Raw genomic sequence first — 23,573 nt, 5'->3', positions numbered from 1 at the left:
CACAATACATGAAACTTGGACGGAAGAAAACAAAAACTTGAACAAAAATTGGAAGGATAGAGAGAGATGCTCACAGACAGTGCTAAGTCCTTTGCTCAAATGTTGGCAATTGAAAACCTTTAACAAAAATAAAACTATTTCCGTTCTTGAATATAAAGGGTTCTCGACATGGGATTCTTATCGACATGACTCGACATGAGCTCTTCCCCCTTATTCTGCGCCGCGCGTGAGGTGACGATAGTCTTGTCACCTTATTCCACCTTATCCCGAAGCCGATGTGACAGAGATTCTATTCTCGTCTGTAAACGTCACTACAAGCATCGATTTGTCACACACGGTGACTACTAGATTAGGATAAGAACTCAAAAAATTCATTCTCAAAGACTTTTCTCACCTAAAGCGACTACTGGAATCGGGTGACTCGACTATCGTCACCTCACGCGCGGCGCAGAATAAGGGGGCTTGACAAAAATAATATCTGTGACTTGTCTGATAAAGTCTGGGACGACTATTTTCAGAAATTTCATATGGGAATCATGCCAAAAATCGCAAAATTGCGTCATTTTACTTTGAAATTAGCAATCCACATTATCAAAGTTAGATTAGCTTTAAAAATCCTATCCCAGTGATATCTTAGTTAAATTTAGAAAAATATAAAATTTGAATATAACCTTTGGCGAAGTATGTTTAAAATCTGTAAAATAATTATTTTAATGATGCTAATCATCTCAATGCAATTAGCTCATACGAAACTTCAAATTTAAATACAATTTTTCACCATTTGTTAGAAAAGATATTTTTTAAATAAAATAATAGGAAAGCAAATAGTGGCTATTAAGAGAGGGAAAATGGTAAGCTTTCGATACAATGTTAAACTCTTCCAAAGGCGATGAAGTAACTTTTCGTTATTTAGTCAGTTAATCAGGTTATTGATGATGTTTTTTCTAAGGGAAAATAGCGGGAAGTTTACATGGGATTCAAGAAATTAAGATTAAGAACTGGAACTTTCGCGAAATTTGCTCTTCTGTAATTTCGACAACTTATCTCAACGTCTTATCTCAAACGGAGTTTCAAGTAAAAAAAAACAGGGTTTTCATCGCAAAAAAGTTGGGTCTTCTAGAAAGATTTAAACTACAACAAAATAAAAAAAACGTTAAAAAAAGAACTTTAGTCAATAAATCTTGATAAAGATTCAAAATGTTACGCTTAAAAGAGAATGATTTTAAAAAATATGTTTTTCTTACTGTAACTTATCACTGTGGTATAGCTCCAGAAGACTTTAAAGTGTTTGTTTTTTCAGTAAAAAATTTGTATTGAACTTTACAAAGGCCTCGAAAAATGTTCAGTTTTGATAAAAAAAAATGATGTCTTTTTTTGGGAAAAACAAATTTAAATCAATAAACAAATTGGATTATTCCAAAATTTTCATAAAAACTTACTAAGACTAAGTTATTTACCTGATCAATTTGATCTGGTATTGTTCGTTTTGTGTTTAAAAAATTGTATTGAACTTCCCTTCAAACTGTTATTTTAAAAGAATGACGTTTAATTTGAAAATTTTTTCGAACGCTACCAATGCAGTTTTTTAAATTTTAATAAGTGATATTTTAAGTGCGGCCGCAGGAAAAATTAAAAATTCAAACCGTCCCGTTGGTCCAAAAGGTAGCTTACCCCTGCCATAGATTATTAAGAAAAATATGATCGATTCAAGAGAGATAATTTAAAATAATAAACATTGAAACATTGTTGATTTTTCTGCGCTAAATTTGTAGTTGAAAATTTTAAGCTCTGAGTCTTTTGGAATATTCGGTCCTGAATAGGACAAAATGTAGAAATTATGTTTTCTCATCAAAAAATGAGATTTATAGGCTTCCAAGAATATTATTTTTTCAAAACACAGAAATTGAGGATTGAAAAACGAAAGACAAACTTATAAATAATATTAAAAAAAAAATTTAAAAAGTTTGAATTAAATAAAACTAAATAAACGATTCTTTAAAATTCGGTAAATTTATTTGGTAATTAATACAAAACATGATAATGAAAAAGATATTTTTTTTTAACAAATCAGAAGGAAATTTTTCAAAAAACACATTTTGACATTTTAAAAACTTATTTAAAGAAATAAATTGATTACTCATGGAAAAAGCTTTTGGAGCTTTTTGCCTTTCTAACAGAAAGGTTTGGTTATCGGTCGATTGGGGAGATCATTAATTATGGGTTTTAGGCATACCTTTATAGGTACCTATCGACTCAGCTCGACGAGTTCTGTTGATGTCCGTGGATTTGTATGTGCCATTTTAAAAATGTCAAGAACGTTTTTGCGAAACTGGGCTGCGCAATTAAAATGATTTTAGTCTCAAAAGAATGCATTTTTTTTCCTACACAACCCTTTCAAAAACGGGAAAAAAACAAAATAGTTGAAACCGTTTTCTTTACGAAATACATATCATACTTATTATGGCATAAAAAAAAGTTGCTAGTGGCGCCTCGAAGCAGCAGCACCAGCAATCATTTATAAATTAGAGATAATCAAAATAAAAAATTAAAATTTACTGACTCGAGAATTGAACCGAAACCCTTCAGATCCAAAGTTGCAAGCGCTATCCAATAAACCATCGGCACGCTTGATAAAGAGCGGCTCAAACTCAAATAGGTAAAAGGCATTACTAAGACGCACCGTGGTCTGGGCAGTTTCTCAGTCTGCTGGGGCAAATACGGCAACAGTGTTTATATCTTACACTTCTTGCTTTTCAATGCAGCAAATGGCGGATGGGCGTTTCCTTCAGAGTCCGCCATGCCTATTAGACACTATAATTTCATATATGAAATTATAGTGTCTATAGCCATGCCGGGTGTCAACAAAATGCAGAGCCGTACAGAAAACTGCGTTGGGGGGGAATTTATATGAAGATCTTATGACCCTCGTTTTTTTTACCCGCGTTGAAGAATGAATTTATGTTTTTTTTTTCATTTCTACATACTCATACATAATTTAGATTCAATTTCAGATGCAGAATTCAGATTCAGTTTTCAAATTCAGGATACAGGTTTAGGAATCAGAATTCAGGATTCAGAATTCAAAATTCAGATTCAGAACTCATATTCAGATTCAGAATTTAGATTCAGAATTCATATTCAGAATTCAGATTAAGGATTCAGATTCAGAATTCAGATTCAGAATTCAGATTCAGAATTCAGATTCAGAATTCAGATTCAGAATTCAGATTCAGAATTCAGATTCAGAATTCAGATTCAGAATTCAGATTCAGAATTCAGATTCAGAATTCAGATTCAGAATTCAGATTCAGAATTCAGATTCAGAATTCAGATTCAGAATTCAGATTCAGAATTCAGATTCAGAATTCAGATTCAGAATTCAGATTCAGAATTCAGATTCAGAATTCAGATTCAGAATTCAGATTCAGAATTCAGATTCAGAATTCAGATTCAGAATTCAGATTCAGAATTCAGATTCAGAATTCAGATTCAGAATTCAGATTCAGAATTCAGATTCAGAATTCAGATTCAGAATTCAGATTCAGAATTCAGATTCAGAATTCAGATTCAGAATTCAGATTCAGAATTCAGATTCAGAATTCAGATTCAGAATTCAGATTCAGAATTCAGATTCAGAATTCAGATTCAGAATTTATGTAAATTTATTTTCGGCATATCGGTGAAAAATTTAGATTCATGGAGAAAGAATATCAGAATTAAAAATTGATGAAGCTCGTTGTTGCGAGGTAAAGTATGGTGTACGTTAATAAATTTTCCTTGCAAAAATGTTCTTTCGCTCTTTTCATCATCCGTAAAATTTCTCCTCACTTTATCAATTTTCAATTCTGGAATTGTTTCTCCAAGAATACCAATTTTCACAGTTTTTGATAAATTTGCGATGACTTAAAGATCATTACGCATGAAAACACGATTTTGTTTTGTGAAAACCTTTTTTCACATTTTTTCTGAAATTAAGTTTGCTGCATACTTTTAGGGGTAAAACCATACTACTAAAAGTTGTAAAATCCGAAATCATAAAAAAAAAATTTTGGATGAAAGAAATTTCAATGTTGAAAACCGCGTGATGCAAAACAATCAAAATGAGATTCAGATTCAGAATTCAGATTCAGAATTCAGATTCAGAATTCAGATTCAGAATTCAGATTCAGAATTCAGATTCAGAATTCAGATTCAGAATTCAGGTTCAGAATTCAGATTCAGAATTCAGATACAGAATTCAGATTCAGAATTCAGATTCAGAATTCAGATTCAGAATTCAGATTCAGAATTCAGATTCAGAATTCAGATTCAGAATTCAGAATTCAGATTCAGAATTCAGATTCAGAATTCAGATTCAGAATTCAGATTCAGAATTCAGATTCAGAATTCAGATTCAGAATTCAGATTCAGAATTCAGATTCAGAATTCAGATTCAGAATTCAGATTCAGAATTCAGATTCAGAATTCAGATTCAGAATTTAGATTCAGAATTCAGATTCAGAATTCAGATTCAGAATTCAGATTCAGAATTTAGATTCAGAATTCAGATTCAGAATTCAGATTCAGAATTCAGATTCAGAATTCAGATTCAGAATTCAGATTCAGAATTCAGATTCAGAATTCAGATTCAGAATTCAGATTCAGAATTCAGATTCAGAATTCAGATTCAGAATTCAGATTCAGAATTCAGATTCAGAATTCAGATTCAAAATTCAGATTCAGAATTCAGATTCAGAATTCAGATTCAGAATTCAGATTCAGAATTCAGATTCAGAATTCAGATTCAGAATTCAGATTCAGAATTCAGATTCAGAATTCAGATTCAGAATTCAGATTCAGAATTCAGATTCAGAATTCAGATTCAGAATTCAGATTCAGAATTCAGATTCAGAATTCAGATTCAGAATTCAGATTCAGAATTCAGATTCAGAATTCAGATTCAGAATTCAGATTCAGAATTCAGATTCAGAATTCAGATTCAGAATTCAGATTCAGAATTCAGATTCAGAATTCAGATTCAGAATTCAGATTCAGAATTCAGATTCAGAATTCAGATTCAGAATTCAGATTCAGAATTCAGATTCAGAATTCAGATTCAGAATTCAGATTCAGAATTCAGATTCAGAATTCAGATTCAGAATTCAGATTCAGAATTCAGATTCAGAATTCAGATTCAGAATTCAGATTCAGAATTCAGATTCAGAATTCAGATTCAGAATTCAGATTCAGAATTCAGATTCAGAATTCAGATTCAGAATTCAGATTCAGAATTCAGATTCAGAATTCAGATTCAGAATTCAGATTCAGAATTCAGATTCAGAATTCAGATTCAGAATTCAGATTCAGAATTCAGATTCAGAATTCAGATTCAGAATTCAGATTCAGAATTCAGATTCAGAATTCAGATTCAGAATTCAGATTCAGAATTCAGATTCAGAATTCAGATTCAGAATTCAGATTCAGAATTCAGATTCAGAATTCAGATTCAGAATTCAGATTCAGAATTCAGATTCAGAATTCAGATTCAGAATTCAGATTCAGAATTCAGATTCAGAATTCAGATTCAGAATTCAGATTCAGAATTCAGATTCAGAATTCAGATTCAGAATTCAGATTCAGAATTCAGATTCAGAATTCAGATTCAGAATTCAGATTCAGAATTCAGATTCAGAATTCAGATTCAGAATTCAGATTCAGAATTCAGATTCAGAATTCAGATTCAGAATTCAGATTCAGAATTCAGATTCAGAATTCAGATTCAGAATTCAGATTCAGAATTCAGATTCAGAATTCAGATTCAGAATTCAGATTCAGAATTCAGATTCAGAATTCAGATTCAGAATTCAGATTCAGAATTCAGATTCAGAATTCAGATTCAGAATTCAGATTCAGAATTCAGATTCAGAATTCAGATTCAGAATTCAGATTCAGAATTCAGATTCAGAATTCAGATTCAGAATTCAGATTCAGAATTCAGATTCAGAATTCAGATTCAGAATTCAGATTCAGAATTCAGATTCAGAATTCAGATTCAGAATTCAGATTCAGAATTCAGATTCAGAATTCAGATTCAGAATTCAGATTCAGAATTCAGATTCAGAATTCAGATTCAGAATTCAGATTCAGAATTCAGATTCAGAATTCAGATTCAGAATTCAGATTCAGAATTCAGATTCAGAATTCAGATTCAGAATTCAGATTCAGAATACAGATTTAGAATTCAAATTCAGAGTTCAAATTCAGAATTCAGATTGAGAATTCAGATTTAGAATTCTGATTAAGAATTCGGATTAAAGATCAACCTGGAATTTGAATATATTCAAATATTAGACTAAGTGTTGTAACTCAAAATTCAAACTTTAGAATCAGAATAAGATTTCAGATTTAGTTTCCAGAATGAGATTAATCATTTAATAGTCATATTACTTTCCCGTCCTTTTGTGGGAATTTTTCCTCTATGCATGGTTGAGCTCTAAAAAAGGTATCATGCTAGGGCACGCGTCACGGCTATCCATCAATATTGTAGTTGGTTTTACTTATTCAGTAAAAAAAAGCATAAAAAAACAGTAAGATTCGAACCGTGACCAGCAACGTGAAAGTTCTGGTTGCTACCACGGCACCATTTCAGCGTGTTATAAATCTTGGAAATTCTACTGTTTAAATACCATTCTTTCCATACATAAAATGAGCTCCTTACATACCAGTTCGCTTTTCCCCAAAAAAACGTACCAGGCATCATTTTTTTATATTGAGATTGGAATTTTTCGTGTTTGAATATCTGAAATCATTCTTATATGATTCAGAGGGAAGGAATCTATCATGTATATTCTATATTATTTTATATATTTCCAAATATAATTTAAACTCTGTTAGAAAGGCTCCAATCCACTATTAAGTGTATTAAATCGGGTTTTTTATAAGTGTTAAAATGCAGTTGAGTTAAGCTTTGAGTGCAATCAATCAATGGTAATTAATGAGCTAACAAATCTATTAGCATGGAAAAACTGATCCTGAATTTGTTTATTATACTTATTCAATTAAGAAATTATAATTTGTTAAATATGTATAAAAAATAGTATTAAAAAGTTATATCCTACAGTTTAAAAAAAAATTGAAAACTATCATCACTAGTATTACTGACATTACTGAAGAAAATTTGAAAAAAGGATTTTATTCATTCAAATAAATATGTTAAATCCTGCAAATCCTGTTTGCTTTAAAAAATATCTAAAATTCAATTTGGTTAAACACTTTTTAATGAAACTGTTAAAACACCCGTATTTCACAAAATGAGGGAAAAATAAATAGAAATTCTCTAAAACTTTTTTTCGCAAAAGTTGACGCAGTACTCGCGGTCTTAAGGAAAGTTAATAATTAGTTTCAACCTTTTTCAAAATTATAAAGATTTTGCCAAAAACCGCAGAAATTTTTTAAATTAATTTAACTTATTTTCAAAAGTGATTTCAGGAATTAAAGATGATAGAAAAAAAACTAATTGAATATTTGAATTTAGGGCATCCAAATTAAACAAAATAAATTCCTCAATTCTTGGCACATTGGAAAAAGGTGAATTTTTTGGCCTTGTGTAATTTAACAAAACTCTTTTGAATGTGAAGTTGAGCATTGAGAAGAACAGCAAAAAAATATTCAAGTCCTAAATTGGTTTCTTGAAGAATATTTCATTTTAGCATAAATTTATTAATGACATATTTAAACGATTTTTAATATTATCAAAAAGAAAAGTAATAAAGTAATGGATACTAGGTTTAAGATTTTATTTGCAAATTCTTTTGACTATTGTGAGTATCGAACTCCTGTCATATGACTTATGACAGGTGCATGGGCAGGTGATGTGTAAAATTACTATACGATGCATGAATTTTGAAGTTAAAATTGTTGGTTTCGAATTCTGAACTTATTTTGTTACACTTCTTAATAAAACCCCATTCATAAGGTAAAGTTTTTGTGTGTCAAGATTTGAGTTCAATACAAATGGTTTATTGATTTGCAACGCAATATAGGGGAAATAAGTGCATAACGAGCACCCGGGGCATTATAAGCACTCCTCTTTTCTACAAAAGTACGTATTTTCTTAAATAAATTTTCATGAAGATTTTTTCTAAGCTTACTTTACGTATCAATAAATCTAGTTTATCGCTTTCTTCAGAAAAGAGGAAGGCGGACTGAAAATACGTCAACAAACGTTGACTTTGACAAATTCCTTACATGTAGAAACTAGCTGGGAAAAATTTCGAACTTTTGCATTTACTTTGTTTAATTGGTTAAATATTGTATCAGACGTTTATTCCTAACAAATATAAAATAAATGAGAAAACCGGGATAAGTAAGAAACCTCTTTAAGAGAGAAAATAGTTCAGTCCCTTAGACTCTCGTTTATCCAGGTTCGACTGTATTTAAATATTTAATGTAGATAATGTTGTTCTTTGATCGAGTTCAACAATTCAAGAAAAATAAATCAGAGCTCTGAATTTAATACGAATTCTAAACTTTAAAATTTCCGTTTTATATTCTCAGACATCGATCCTTCGCTCATATTTATGACGTTAATGATAGAGACCCCATAAAGATAATCAATTAAGTGAGGCAGCCGTTTTTCCGGTTCCACTAACACCTTTGATCCCTTGGCAAGGTCATTCAAGAAACCCGAAGAAACACCGTAGCCCCACAGCTGCTTCTCAAAAAGCAGCCTTCCTCCATAGAGTGAGGCGAGGGTTGCTATCGAAATTATCACAAGGTAAAAATCTAGAAACAAGGATCATCCTCTCGAGGTCCTACTCACCATCCATGCAGATGTATTTGACACGTACGGTTCCCTCGCGCCAGACGACCGCAAACGGGTGGTCCTGGGAGAAAACGAAGCTGCAATGATTCTTGCCGGAACATCTGAAAGAAAGAAACCGAATCGAAGGGAAAAAGAAAGAAAGTGAGTGAGAATGCTCGCTACGTGAGAATCACTAATAATGTTGGGGTGTGTCAGTGTCAGAACCATCTAGGCACATTTAGCCAGTTTCAAGTTATTTGATAACGACAGTAAATTCATTGCGAAGAACACTTTTTAGTCGTTGAATTTGGACAAAATTTATTTTGGGAAAAATCGACACGTTCTCTCATTCAATCGATTGACCTACCCAACGTATCGGATCAGAAAAATCTTGGCATCTGATTTCTTTTTCTTTCGCCCCGATTCCTCACATCAGTCGCAAAGCCGTGACTTTTCGATGGAAGAAAAATGGGCGTATGAATTATGGGTGGATGTAATTATCGGGAAATATTCCGTCTTGTATCCGGGCTTGTTAATAACCAACCCCAGCAAAGGCGCCTCGCGTTTTTAGAAGACCGGAATAAAATGTTGTGACACAAACTGTTGAATTTGATTGGGAACCTTTTAATTATGTATGAAGGGAAAAAGGTCGTATTTTACGATGGAAGAACAGTTTTGAAGGACAGGTGAATCTGGATATAAAGGGTGATACGGTCAAAATTTGGTCAAGGGAAAACGCGTGTAAATCGGTGAAATCGTTTATTTAAAAAATCAAATTAAATTTCTTATTCAAGTTTAATGAGTATAAAATTCAGGAAAAATATTCAGTTAGGCTTCCGCTTTTCCAAATCCGAATTACCGGGCCTTAAGCTTAACCCCTGCCATCAGATTTTGTACAGCCACCTTGTCCATCTTCTTCGCCGCAGAAAGCCAGTTTGCCTTGAACTGCTGATCGTCCTTAGCAGTTTTTTTTGGTTTTCTTTAGGTTCCGCTTGACAATATCCCAGTATTTCTCATTTGGGCGGAGCTCTGGCGTGTTGGGAGGGTTCTTGTCCTTGGGAACCACCTGCACGTTGTTGGCGGCGTACCACTCCATGGCCTTTTTACCGTAATGGCAAGATGCCAAATCCGGCCAAAACAGTACGGAACAACCGTGTTTCTTCAGGAAAGGCAGCAGACGTTTATTCAAACACTCTTTCACGTAAATTTCTTGGTTGACAGTCCCGGAAGCTATGAAAATGCTGCTTTTCAAGCCACAGGTACAGATGGCTTGCCAAACCAGATATTTCTTCGCGAACTTTGACAGTTTCATGTGCTTGAAAATATCTGCTACCTTTCCCCTTCCTTTTGCTGCATAAAACTTCTGTCCCGGATGCTGCTCGTAGTCGGCTTTGACGTAGGTTTCGTCGTCCATTACCACGCAGTCAAACTTCGTCAGCATCGTCGTGTACAGCCTCCGGGATCGCGCTTTGGCCGTCGTATGTTGTTTATCATCGCGATTTGGAGTCACTACTTTCTTGTAAGTCGATAGTCCGGCTCGGTTTTGGCTCGATGCACGGTTGTAGACGATACACCCAGCTTATTTGCGGCATCTCGGAGAGAGAGGTTAGGGTTTTGCTTGAAACTACCGGCAACTGTCTTTGTCACCCCAGCGGCTTCCGGTTTCGATTTCCCCCCGACCCAGACTTCCTGGCTGTCGACAAACGTTTCCCAAACACTTTAATTACATTTGTAACGGTTGATTTGGCAACTTTTAGCGATTTTGCCAGCTTTGCGTGCGAGTAGCATGGATTTTCGCGATGCGCGAGCAAAATTTAATACGCTGCTCTTCTTCCTTGCACGACATTTTGACAACTGAAGAGTGAATTCCAAAATCAAAATAGGAGCAACATTCTACACACACACCTTCAAAATGAGGGGTGTTCTGGTTTTTTAAATGCAAAATTGAAAGAAATACGTCAAGTTGATATTGGCCAAATTTTGACCGTATCACCCTTTATAGTCAGTTATATGAGAAAACATATCTTACCTGTCGGCCACTTATGGAATTCGAACCCAAAAGTTTTCTTGCCGATACCGGGAATCGAATCCGAAACGCCTGGCGTACCAAAACCAGACTCGCGCCAGCCTATCCGCTAGACCACATCGGCGCTTCAGCTGAATTCGCTGCAAGATTCTAGGCAAAAAATGCTCATCGTGCCTCGATAATTGGTGCGCTGTTCGCCCCGAGTTAACAAGTTAGGATCTAGTTAGTTTTTTTCAACGTTTCTGTGAAGATGATAAGGAGAATTCTTTTTTGCTGAAAAATTAATGCCATGGGAGCTACAAAACTGTTCTTCGGAAATATTTGTGACTCCGTAGCAATATTTCAACCAGTTTAAAAATAATTATTTATCAAATGAAGAAGAATTTGTTTACTTGAGGAAACCCAGGCACATGCAAAAAATTATTATTTCTGAAAATGTATTAAAAAAATTTATTTTTATTTCGATTTCCTTTAATGTAAAAGAAGAAAAAATGTTGCTTGACCCGCTAGCTGATATTATTTCTTAAATTTGGCCCGCCTGTTAACGTTTATATTACTCGTATCACTTCGTTTCCCAAAAATATGCAAACATAATTTCTTGATTTAGTTTCGTTGAATAATCTAAAAAAAACCGCGGCCAATAACGACGAATTGTATATGGCGAAAATCGTCGCTTGTCTTGTAAACACGATATGCTGTTAACAATGGAACTTTACACGCTCGGCGAACAACCACTACGGATTAATGGAAATTGGAAAAATTCGAACATTTGCGCGGGTGGGAACGATGGCAATCCAAATCCTAGAATCTTCCGAAACCAACTGATCCGTCGCGTTGTTGACAGGTTTTTGCTATCGGCCTGACCCAAATTCAATCAAAATTCGATTTTCCAGCATCAATACAGTTATTTACAGGACCCGAAAGAATGAACGTGGTCGTCCATATGGATTTTTTTCCCTATCGTCGCGCCGTGCGGAGGGCTTTTGTGAATGGATGTAGGATGAAGTTATACAAATGCATAAATTCATGGATGCAGTAAGGCCAAAATAGAGGCATCCGATAGCTATAGGTAGGTACTTGTCGAACGTGTCCATAGAGCATCTTTGCGCTGTTTTGCTGCGATGTATCAATGAAAAGGGCTGAAATAAATTTTATATTTGTCAAAATCGAGTATTTGTAAGAAAAGCTATCTCTATAAAAGTTTTATAAGCTACAAATTTCTTAAGTTCCCAAGCTAGCAGCAAAACAGTCATAAAGCTGCTTATTAGAGTGATTTAAAAGTGTTAATACTTTTTGTTTATTCATCCAACCAGCCCATTCGAGGTGGTAGTCCAACTATCAACATATGACACGAGATATCGTTGTGATGCATTCGCCGCAGCAAACTACCGCATATGCAGAGCTTAGAGCGAGCTGATCTAGGAAAACCGAAAATATGTATAACGAAGAACCCTTAGGGAACGCCCTCTCCGGTCCGGTTATTCTTCCAGTTCGCTCTGTCCTCGCTTCGCGTGCCCCGTCTCGAAATCCCGACATTAACAACAGCAGTGAGTGGCCTCAGCGCAGCACTATTTTCCCTGTTCGTTCTGTTTCCGATGCTGGAAATTCGGATTTGTGAAAACTGTCACTCCGTTTCCCCAGAGCGATCAGAGTGTTTGCTTGTCCTATCTCGTCGCTTAGTTAGCTGGAACAGGGTAAAAGCAAATAGCGAGAGAAGCAAAAAAACCATAAAAGTTATGCCAGGAAACCTTCCTTTTTCTTCCAAACTAACACTTAATTAGTGGACCATTTGGGTTCGTAAATTACACAATTATGCAGTGCAGCACCAGCTGATGGGAGGGCCGCAGAAGAGGGGTGGAATGGGTAGCGTTTTTTGCTTTATAAACCAATTATCTTTTTATTTTGGTCGACCTTCGGACCGGAGACTGGAGGTTTCGACAGAAGATTGTCCGGAACTTTTTCGTGTTGCACGCGGCGTTCCGTAGAAGGCCAAGGCGAGTAGAGGTTTTGCGCCAATTAAAGGATGTACCTACCTGAAGTTGCCACGAACTGGGGGTATATCTTATGAGGGTTCATAAGAGTTTTGTGGTTGAACTGTTATATTTGACGTAACAAAGTAATTTATAAAAACATTGAGAAGAAAAAATTCTCAAAACGATCTTCATCGGCCATGGTGAAGAAAAAAAATCTACAAACATAAACGGGAATAGTGAGCCGAATGTTGGTGTTCAAAATGCCAAAATAAAAGCCTGAAATATAAAACATTTAAAACTTAAAGAAAACCAAAATCAAAATGTATGAATATGTCAATATTCTACATATGAGGCACTTGGAGTCAAAAGGGCTTAAGGGCATGAAAGCTGATTTGGAAGGAAAAGCACTTGAAATTCCTTGGGTTCCAATAAATTTCGTATTCTTTTTTTCATAAATTTGACCTTCTAAATTGAAAACAAAACATTTGATATCATTTTTACAAAAAAAAAAAACATTCGTATATATTATGACCCTTACCTTTACGGAAGCGTTAAACTCTCATACGTCCCTGAAATTTGTACCTGTTACAGTCCCTGGAGTGTCGATTTGACATTCCTGACTAAAACCAATATATATCTCTTGTTTTTCAAATTTATAGTTTTGGTAATGTAACTGAAATATTTTTCTCAGACCCTATAACCTATAACACTTCAGTTTTCCGTGAATCATAGTCTAAGAAAAAAAAATCCGAAAAAACATGCTTCGGGAAAAAAAGTGGCACGGAATTTTTAAAAAAAAATCACTTAGTGTCCAAAAAAGCGGAAGTTAGAAGCTATACGTTGCACATATGGAAATATTTTTTTGAAATTTTTTAAGATCATGACCATTAAGAATGAAAAAGTGGTGTAAAACCGTACTTTTCAATCAACGAATTGTCAAAATTGTTTAAGTCACACCAGATAAATTTTGAAAAGAGGATTGGAAAGTTGATGGAATTTAACACACTTTTTGCATTTTTGAATGGTCGAAAAACAAAACACAGAATTTTTGACGAACTTTCAAAGGTCGCTGTTTTTTTTAACCTTTTTCAACTTACAATTTCTCAGATTTTCCGAAAATCAAATTCAACTTTGCAGTAGATTTTGAGTATATTAACGCAAGATTTTCATTATATTCACCCGAAAGGTTATCTCATACCGATTCTAGTGGAGTAATTACATTAGCGCTGCGATATCTTATAAAAATATAATAAGAAAAAATGTGACTTACTTTCTGAACATTCACAAATCAGGGAAAACTATCGCTAGCAGCTGCTTATTCGTTTCAAAAAGTGGCCGGACTGATCGGCAAAAACGACCAAATCATAAGAATGGTTCATACCAGTTGAGTATTTTGGCGTTGAACGTTGCCTACACTCCTTTATATCTGCGCCAAAAAAGCTGAATCTACCTAAGATTTTGTAATAAAGATTAACAAACAAGTCAGAAATTTGGTTCGCCTCCCTAAATCATTCTAGACTTGAGACATTTAATTTTACAACACTATATGAAATTCACAAATTGAATTTCAATTTACAATTCAATCAACCTTTTGTATTAAAACTCTTAACTTGGCATACAAAAACCCTACCTAGTCCTTAGAATGGATTTTTATTAAAAAATGTAACTAAAAAACAACAGAGTTTAAAACTAACTATTTGAACTTCAGAGAAATTAATCGAATACGAATTTCAGACATCGACAAGTTAGACACCATGTAACAGACATTTACCCTACACGATGGTCCACAGAATTAGCAAAACAAATTTTAAAATCTAATTATCCTCTACTTTATTACAATTAAAATTTATTAAAAAAAAGTCGGTTATTTCAAAGTTATGCTTATATAGAATACTAGCTGACCCGATGTGCTTTGCTACACCTTTCAAAAAATTTTGAAACTTGTGGTACCTAGAAATTTAACTTGTTATTTATTTGCACAAATTTTTAAGTTCAATTTCAAAATCACAAAATTTTTTTTTTTTTTCAAAATGCATTTGAATTTTTTTTTTATTTTGAAATCTTAATTATTTTTTTTTAAATCCGTGTTTTTTAATCCTTTTTATGACTCTTGATTTCTTTGCTTCATAAGTTTATAACTTATGCCAAAATATTTTTTTATATAAATATGAAACTATCTCAAATTATCATATAAACATTTTTAGTAACAAAATAACATCATGGGACATTTATTTTACCTATTCGTTCTCGAATTATCATACAAATTACCCCCAATCCTATATTCCTAATTGAAGGAAAAAGGGTCTTATAACATCAGAAAAACACTTGTTGTATGCAAATACGATCCCCCGTCATATATGGCTCCATTCTCGATAAGTTCTCGAGTTATTCAAAAAATGGGTGACCCTCTCCCCACTGTATATCTCCCCTCTGGCAAGAAAAGGGGTTCTCAAACCATCGAAGAAACATTGCTCGTACAAAAATTTTCTCCCATGGTAATTTAATTCTATTTTCTCGATAAGTTATCGAAACATTAAACAAATTGTATCAATTGTATCAATCCCTCTATATCCTCCACTGATTTGTGGTAGTGATGCTAAACTACCGAAAAAAAAACATAACTTGTGCTCGAATGCCCTCTCATGCCATATTTGGTTTCATTTGATTTATTAGTTGTCGAGTTATGCTATAAAATTTGTATCGGAGCCGCTCTTCCTACCTATCCCCTACCTGAAAGAAGGAGATCAAGATTGAACATTCCGTGTATTCAAATACACTCGTATGCCAAATTCTTCCCCAGTTGCTAAATTGAAAGATTGTTCCCATGTCGTACTTGGTTCCATTTGTTAGATAAGTTTTTGGTTAATGCAAAACAATCATACACATATGAGCTTCCGTCTTCCCTAACTGCATTCTCAATTGAAGGAGAAAAAAGTCTCAAATAAGCTTATAACCAATTTACGTATCCAAATGCTTTCCCAAGCCAAAGTTGTTTCCACTTGCTTGATTAGTTCTCGAGTAATGCGAAAAATTGTAAACGAGCCCCCCCCACCTCCCATTCCCTTCATATCACCCCTGTGCTCAAATACCCTCTCAAGCCAAATTTCGTTCTTTATGCGTATTAAGTTCCCGAGGGATGTAAAAATTATACGGGAGGACCCTCCTCCCTTAAGATTTTCCGACTTGAAGGACGAAGGGTTCTCAATATATCATAGAAACATTTATCGTAATCAAATGGGTGCCATTTGCTTGATTGTTTACCCAGCTATGCCGAAAATTGTAAAGGAGCACCCTCCCCACTTTCTATATCCTCACTGGATGGAGGGAGGGGTACCAAATATTCATAGAACTATTTATCGTACCCATATACCCTTCCTAGCCAAATTTGGTTTCATTTCCTCAAATAGTTTTCAAGCTATGCAATAAAAAAGTTGTTAAGGCCCCCCCCCCCCCTTCTTTCGGTATCTCCAATGAAAGGAGGGAGGGTTCGAAATAATCATAGAACCATTTTTCGTATTCCACTACCATCCAATGATAAATTTTGTTCCATTAGCTTGATTAGCTTCAGTTATGTAAAAAAATGTAAGGTAGGCCCCCTCCCCCCTTTCTATCTCCCCACTGGAAGGAGGGAGGGGTACCAAATATTTTTAGAAACATTCCTCGAACTCCAATACCCACCCATGCCAAATTTGTTACCATTTACTGGATTGGTTCTCGAGTTATGCAAAAAATTGTCTTTTGTTTGGGAGGCCCCTCCCCCCCTTCATGAGAGAGGGAGGGGTCTCAAACCATAATTGGAACCTTCCGCAGCCTCCAATACCCCCAACTGCCAAGTTTCACGCAAATCGGTTCAGTAGTTTCCGAGTCTATAGGGAACAGACAGACAGACAGACAGATTTTAGAGATTTATATTTATACTAGCTGACCCGGTGTGCGTTGCTACACCTTTCAAAATCAAATGATATTTTCAGATTTTATTCAAATTATTATTGTTTTGTTGGCATAATTTTAAATCAAATTATAACATCATTCATAAGCAATCGCTATAAATGAGAGCTGCAGCTGGAGTTTCGAATTGCAACACAATGATAACTTAAAATTATATTCTGAATCTTGATCTATAAATTTGTGTTAAAGATCTGATAACTTTAATCCGCTCTAAAAAAGGAGGGTCTCAAATTAATTGTATGCAATGAATCTAACTTATAAAATATGGTTGATTTCGCTTGATATGTTGTAGATTTATGCAAAAAAAAAAATGATAAGAGAGCCCTCCTGTCCTTCCTTTCACCAACTGCTGAATGGAGGTCGCGATCTTTAATAATCATACCCATTTTTTTATCGTTCCCAAAAATCCTCTTATATCAAATATAGTGCCATTGGTTGATAAGTTTTAAAGCTTTACAACAAATTTTATATGGAGCCCCCTCCTTTCTTCCCCTCTATACACTGTAAAGCATAAGGGTTTATAACAATCATAGAAATATATCTTGCAACCAAATACCATTCCATGCCATATTACCTCCCTCCTCCTATGTACCTTCTCACAGAAAGAAGGATGGGGTGTCAGATAATCATAGAATCATACTAAAATGATTTTCCATGTTAATTTTTGTCCTTTTCTCGGATTTTGTAAAAAAAAAGTTCAATGTAAGCTTTCCTCTTCCCTTCCTATATTCCCAATTCTATCATCCTACTGCAAGAAAGGAATTGTTTCACATAGAAAAATTTCTCGTATTGATGTACCATCCCATACCAAATTTGGTTTTATTTGCGTAGTAAATTCTTGAGTGATGCATAAACTTGAAAGGAAGTACCATTCCTTCTTCCGTTCTCCCCATTGAATGGAGGGGAGAGCTTAATATTCATGAAGTATTTTTCGTACTCATATACTTTTTGATGCCAAATTTATCATTCCGCTGAAAAAAAGTGGGGATTCAATTTAGAATAGAAACATTTTTCGTATCTAAATACCCTCACATGTCAGAAATGGTTCAATTGACCCGATCAGCTCTCCAGTTATGCTGAAAATTGTGAAGGAGAACTCTCCTCCCCTTTCCATCCACCTCTTTGAAGGAGTGAGGGATACCAAATATTCATAGAAGCCTTTCTCGTACCCAAATATCGTTCCATGCCAAATTTGGTTCCATTTGCTGTTGTAGTTCTTGAGTTATGCAGTAAAAATTGTATGAAACTCCACCCTCCCCTCTTCCCTCTCCCCGCTGGAAGATGGAAGGGGTCTCAAACAATCATTAGAACATGTCACGTTCCCGAATACCCACCCATGCCAAATTTGGTTCCATTTGCTCACTTAGTTTCTGAGTTATGTAAAAAATTATAAAAGTGGCCCCTCCCCCCTTTACATCTCCCTACAGGAAAGAGGGAGGGGTCTCAAATAATCATAGAAATAGTTTTTGTATCCAAATACCCTCCCATGCCAAATTTGGTTCTATTTGCTTTGTTAGTTTTTGAGTTATGAAAAAAAATATAAAAGAGGCTCCCTCTCCCTTTCTACTGGAAATAGGGAGGGGTCTCAAATAATCATTGAAATATTTTACGTATCCAAATACCTTCCCATGCCAAATTTGGTTCCAATATCTTGATTAGTTTTTGAGATATATGAAAAATTGTAAGGTAGCCCCCCTCCCTCCTTCCTATCAGCCCACTGAGAGGAGGGAGGGGTACCTAATATTCATATAAATATTCCTCTTTCCCAAATACACCCCCCTTGCCAAATTGGATACCATTGGATTGATAAGTTCTCGAGTTATGCAAAAAAATGTCTTTTGTTCGAAAGACCCCTCACCCCTTTCATGAGAGAGGGAGGGGTCTCAAACCATAATAGGAACCTTCCCCTGCCTCCAATATCCTCACCTGCCAAGTTTCAAGCAAATCGGTTCAGTAGTTTCCGAGTCTATAGGGAACAGACAGACAGACAGACAGACAGACAGAAATTCATTTTTATATATATAGATATGGGGATTTTTTTTTATTATCTGACGGGTTTGCGCCGGGGGTCTTCGGAATTTCTCCAATATTTCAAATTTTGTTCGTTTTAGCACCATAAAAAAACATGTATTTTTGCAGATTTCTAAGACTTTCATTTATCGAGTGAGATAACGTTCAAGTTTTTCTGAAAAAAAAATACCCATTTTTCAAATGCCCATAACTTTGTCAATTTTCAACGTAGAATAAAAAATAACACATCAAAACGCATTAAAATTTTACCAGCTATCCAAATAAAATATTAACAAAAAATTATATATTGATTCTCGGTATAAAATAATGTAAATATGCTAAAAACAACGTCCAAAATTACCGTCTGCACCACCAAAACTTTCTAAACATATTTCATTTTATAGTCCTTTTAATTTCACAACTTTCATCTGAAGACACCAAAGTGGGCCAAAAACTCCTTCAAGAGTTATAAAAGAAACAGTGAAAAGAAATCTCTTTTTTAACGTTAAAAACTACAATTTTCGAACAACTGCACTCACATATAGGGACTTCTTCTCCTATCGTACGCATGTGCACCGGGAGTTGAAAATCTGCAAAAAATACCATCGAATTAGTTTTGCAACTTTCACCTGAAGACACCAAAATAAACCAATCACTCCTTAAAGAGTTATGGAAGAAATAAGGACCATAATGTATTCTTGTGCCCGCGTCAGGGTATAACGATTCTCGCACAGTCACGCGCGTATACGCAGAACACCATTTACACAAACGTCCATTCTTAAGCATACTCTAGAAACGATTGTGTTCATTGATTGTTCTTTGATCTATTTTTTTCAAAAGAGAAGATAAATAACTTATCAATAACATAATATCTACGTGCTTTGTTTACAACTCTGCACCCACACTGGGTACCTCAATTTTAACAATGGTCGCATCGCTAATCGAATCTTTTTGCAGATTTCATAACTTTATACCTTTAGTAATTAAAAAATCAATATCAGATATATTCTTGAATGTAGGTTTGCAAGTTAATCAGCTATCAATTATTGATTTCACTTAAAACTTACACATTTTTGAACTCCATATCGTCAAAGTTGACTTAAAATTCGAGTTCAGGACGCTAACATCTACCAAATCTGAGTCAAAGCAATCTCGATATCTGTGATTCAGTAGAATTATTTAACCAAGTAGGCTCACGATACATATAAGAGTCTACCAAATTAATCATTAAAATATAAGCACCAAAATGCTTCTCCCTTGAGTCAGACCAAGCCCACCGGGCGTTCCTATTTCGGTCGGTATTTTAGATGGTTTAATTGGTTGCCTTTTTATCTACTTTATCTATTTTCGCACCCATTGTAGCCATCCAGGTTGGTATTTTTGTTTGTTTATTTTCTCATAGCGATGGCCGGTTGTGTTGCTACCGGGTTGCTACATAAACGCATCCAGTAACAACCTACTGCTCGAATGCTATTTCTCGAATCAAGTTAGCGACTGTTGGTGCGATGATGGGTTGATAGATATGTTGCTAAATGTACTCGATTCGAGGTTTAGCAACCATTGGTGGGCTTGGTCTTAGACCAAGCCCACCGGGCGTTGCCATTTCGATCGGTATTTTAGATGGTTTGATGGGTTGCGTTTTTATCCACTTACTGATTTTCGCACCCATTGTTGCCATCCAGATTGATATTTGTATTTGTTTATTTTCTGATAGCGACGACCGGCTGCGTTGCTACCGGGTTGCTACATAAACGCATCCTGTAACAACCTACTGCTCGAATGCTATTTCTCGAATCAAGTTAGCGACTGCTGGTGCGATGATCGGTTGATAGATATGTTGCTGAATGTGCTCGATTCGTGGTTTAGCAACCATTGGGTGGGCTTGGTCTCATTAATTAAATTCTATAAAAGAGTTTTTAATGGTACAACGTGTTTATTGAAAAAAAAAATCCTTCTGAAGTGGTAAATAACTTGTCTATACAATCTAATATAATTTATTTTTTATTTTTAAAATTATGTAACGAATTCTAAAGTCAAACTATTTGAAGTTTTATGAAATATTTTTGATATTTTTGTCTTTGTTTTTGCATTCTGTATTTTTTGGTGATCTAAAAACATAAACCTTTTATTTTTTTCCTAAACAAAAATGCACATGTAATATAACAATTAATTGTATTTTTTTTTTTCAAATTCAAAACAAAACGGATTTTTTCAATCAACCCTTCAGTTGAAAATGAAGAAAAGAAATGTAAATTAAGATGAATACTTAAACACAGTTGTTATCATTTTCCTAACAATTAATCATGGATTATTTATTACCTGATCTGACATTAATTTTAGATTAAATTTTTTTTTTCTAAATCTGTGTTTTGGGATTTTTTTTTTCAAATTTTAAAACATGACTTAGCTTAGCATAGCTTAGCTTGATTGACTACTCACATCCACCTTCAATCATTGAACTCGATTTTTCAAATTTTAAAACATGACTGCTTAGAAACTATTTTGAAGCAAATTTCTAGTTCAGAATAGGTAAGTAACATCGTTTTTGAAATTTTTCAATGAATTACAGAAAATATGAATCTTTCATTGTGATTTGTTTTGGAAGATTTGATTTATTTAATCCTTTCTTTTTAGTGTGATTTTTTTTTTTTAAATTATGTTAGAAATCCATTTCCTTATTTATTGTGTATCATAATTTAAATCAACACTAAAGAGAAGCTAAAGTATAATAAAAATATAATATAATAACAATAATTTTCAAAAAGAAATGGTCTTTCCAAACTCCATTGCAAAGTGATAGGTTTCGCCAACGCCGTCTCCCTATTCTTCTTGATTCCGGTTATCTTGAATTTGGTTTCCTTTGAAATACTCTCAACTCAATATCAGCTTCATGTAGAGTGAGAACTTAATGAAAAATTATGGAAATTCTTGATTTTATCATACAGCACAAACAAAATCAAATTATTAACTATCAAAATTTAGATTACTGAAAAAAGTATCCTTGGTTCTCAATGGATCACTGGTAAAATCTTATTTTCTGAGAGGAGTCAACCTCATGATTAAAGTAGTAAAGAAAACACAGAAAATTCAACAAAACATGGCACTGTGTTGTACTATGAGAAATCACGCGGACAAAAATCTAAAAAAAAAAATCAAATCAATTTTTATCAGAAAGTGGAAACTTTGTTTAAAACTAGCTCGTATTTCAGAAATCTTTTATTCTTAAGATATTTTAAAATGAGAGACAATTGCAAAGAAAGAAAAAGTGATAAGTCAAATTTAGGATCACTGATTACAAAAAAAATCTACGTACAATACATTTAGGTAAACGTTAATCTGTTAAAAAAAAACAATTTATTCTAAAGTTATTAAAAGTCCAATTTTTTTAAACATGTTTCGTGTAACTCATTTATTAAGTGCTCGAAAAAAAATTTAACTTAGTTCCTAAGATAGCCGAAGTAAGAAGCTATATGTTGCACATACGGAACTTTAATTTTTTAAATTTAAGATCATGGCCACAAAAAAATACAACAAGTTGTGTAAATCCCGTACTTTTCAATCAACCAACCGCCATAGCTATTCCAGTTTCAGTAGAAAGTTTAAAAAAGTGTATTGGAAAGTTGACGTAATTTATAACATCTTGGCATCTTTAGATTTTTGAAATATAAAACACAAAATTTATGAAGACCTTCCGAAGGTTGCTGTTTTCAAACTTTTTATCGATCTACATTTTCTGAGACGATATTCATACGCCTAAATTCAGCTTTGCACTGGATTTTGAGTAATTGTGAGAATCAAATAATTTCTGAAACGCAACTGTTTAAAGAGCTTTATTTTGATTTGAAGCCATTCAATGAATTTTTGAAGAATTTTATGGTAATGTTTACATAAGTAAATTTCAATTCAGGTTTGTATGGGAAAATTTAATTTTTTTTTCGAAAAACGAACATATTGTTTTAAAATTTTGGAACTCAGCCTTTTAAACGTTTTTGCACTAATTCACTTTGAAGGAAATTTTCTGCGAAACAACTATGTCGAAGCCGTAACTTTGTATCTTTTCAATTAACCGATTTAACCTTTTGAGTGGAGGTATAAATTTTGGCATTAAAGGCAGTACTATTAAACCGACAACGCAAAAATCCCTTTGCAAGATACTTGGCAATTCAGAACGTTTTGGGGTGAAAAATCGGTGAATATATTTTAAATCGTGGAAGAAATTGATGGAGTACCTGTTTTCAGAAGCTTACGTATTCTTCGTTGCCATTTCACAGATTTTTAAACTCCTACACATGTACGTGGACGTGAAAGCCAGCGAAAGCCTATGCGTTTTTATGTTCTGGACATGTCATCAATACTCCAACATATTAGGTTATCGATGCAGTTCTATCTACCTAAATTTGCTAATAATTTTGTTAATTTACAGTTCTAATCAAAACATTTCTACCCAATTTTGCTTATATTTTCGAAAATTATTAACAAAAGGTAAACCAAATACCCAATCACTTGCACTTCCAGATTTTGTAAGTTTCGTAAACACCTGTGCCAATGTGGAAATTGGCAAGGTGGCAAAAATAGCCGATCAAATATAGCTTCAAGTCATTATTTATTGTCTCGATCGGTTATTTACTTTGCAAAAACAGACAAATTTGCACAGTGATTCAAAATTTAAAAAAACCGAATCAAAAGATTTTTTTAATTTGTCTTGTTTATCATTAAAAATCTTATCTAATATTTTAAACTGTTTGAAAGTATGGTTTCAATATTCTTAATAGGATATATTGATTATAGCTCGAGAGATTTTCATGGGAGATCGTTGATTTAGGAGAATCACTCA

The 23,573-nt window shown here is 34.0% G+C and overlaps 1 protein-coding gene across 2 annotated transcripts in view; it reads right to left on the bottom strand.

Annotated features, from left to right (window-relative positions):
* LOC129748583 (uncharacterized) overlaps positions 1 to 23,573 on the bottom strand; it is a 443,445-nt gene that overhangs the window by 196,893 nt on the left and 222,979 nt on the right. For both annotated transcript variants that reach the window (XM_055743241.1, XM_055743239.1), the window contains exon 4: positions 8,801 to 8,904. In XM_055743241.1, the coding sequence (XP_055599216.1) occupies positions 8,801 to 8,904 (104 nt within the window). The remainder of the gene's footprint in view (positions 1 to 8,800; positions 8,905 to 23,573) is intronic.

The sequence above is a fragment of the Uranotaenia lowii genome, chromosome 2, assembly GCF_029784155.1.
Source record: "Uranotaenia lowii strain MFRU-FL chromosome 2, ASM2978415v1, whole genome shotgun sequence".
Taxonomy (NCBI): domain Eukaryota; kingdom Metazoa; phylum Arthropoda; class Insecta; order Diptera; family Culicidae; genus Uranotaenia; species Uranotaenia lowii.
Note: the sequence above shows the minus strand (reverse complement) of the source record. Positions and strands in the feature narration are given on the sequence as shown.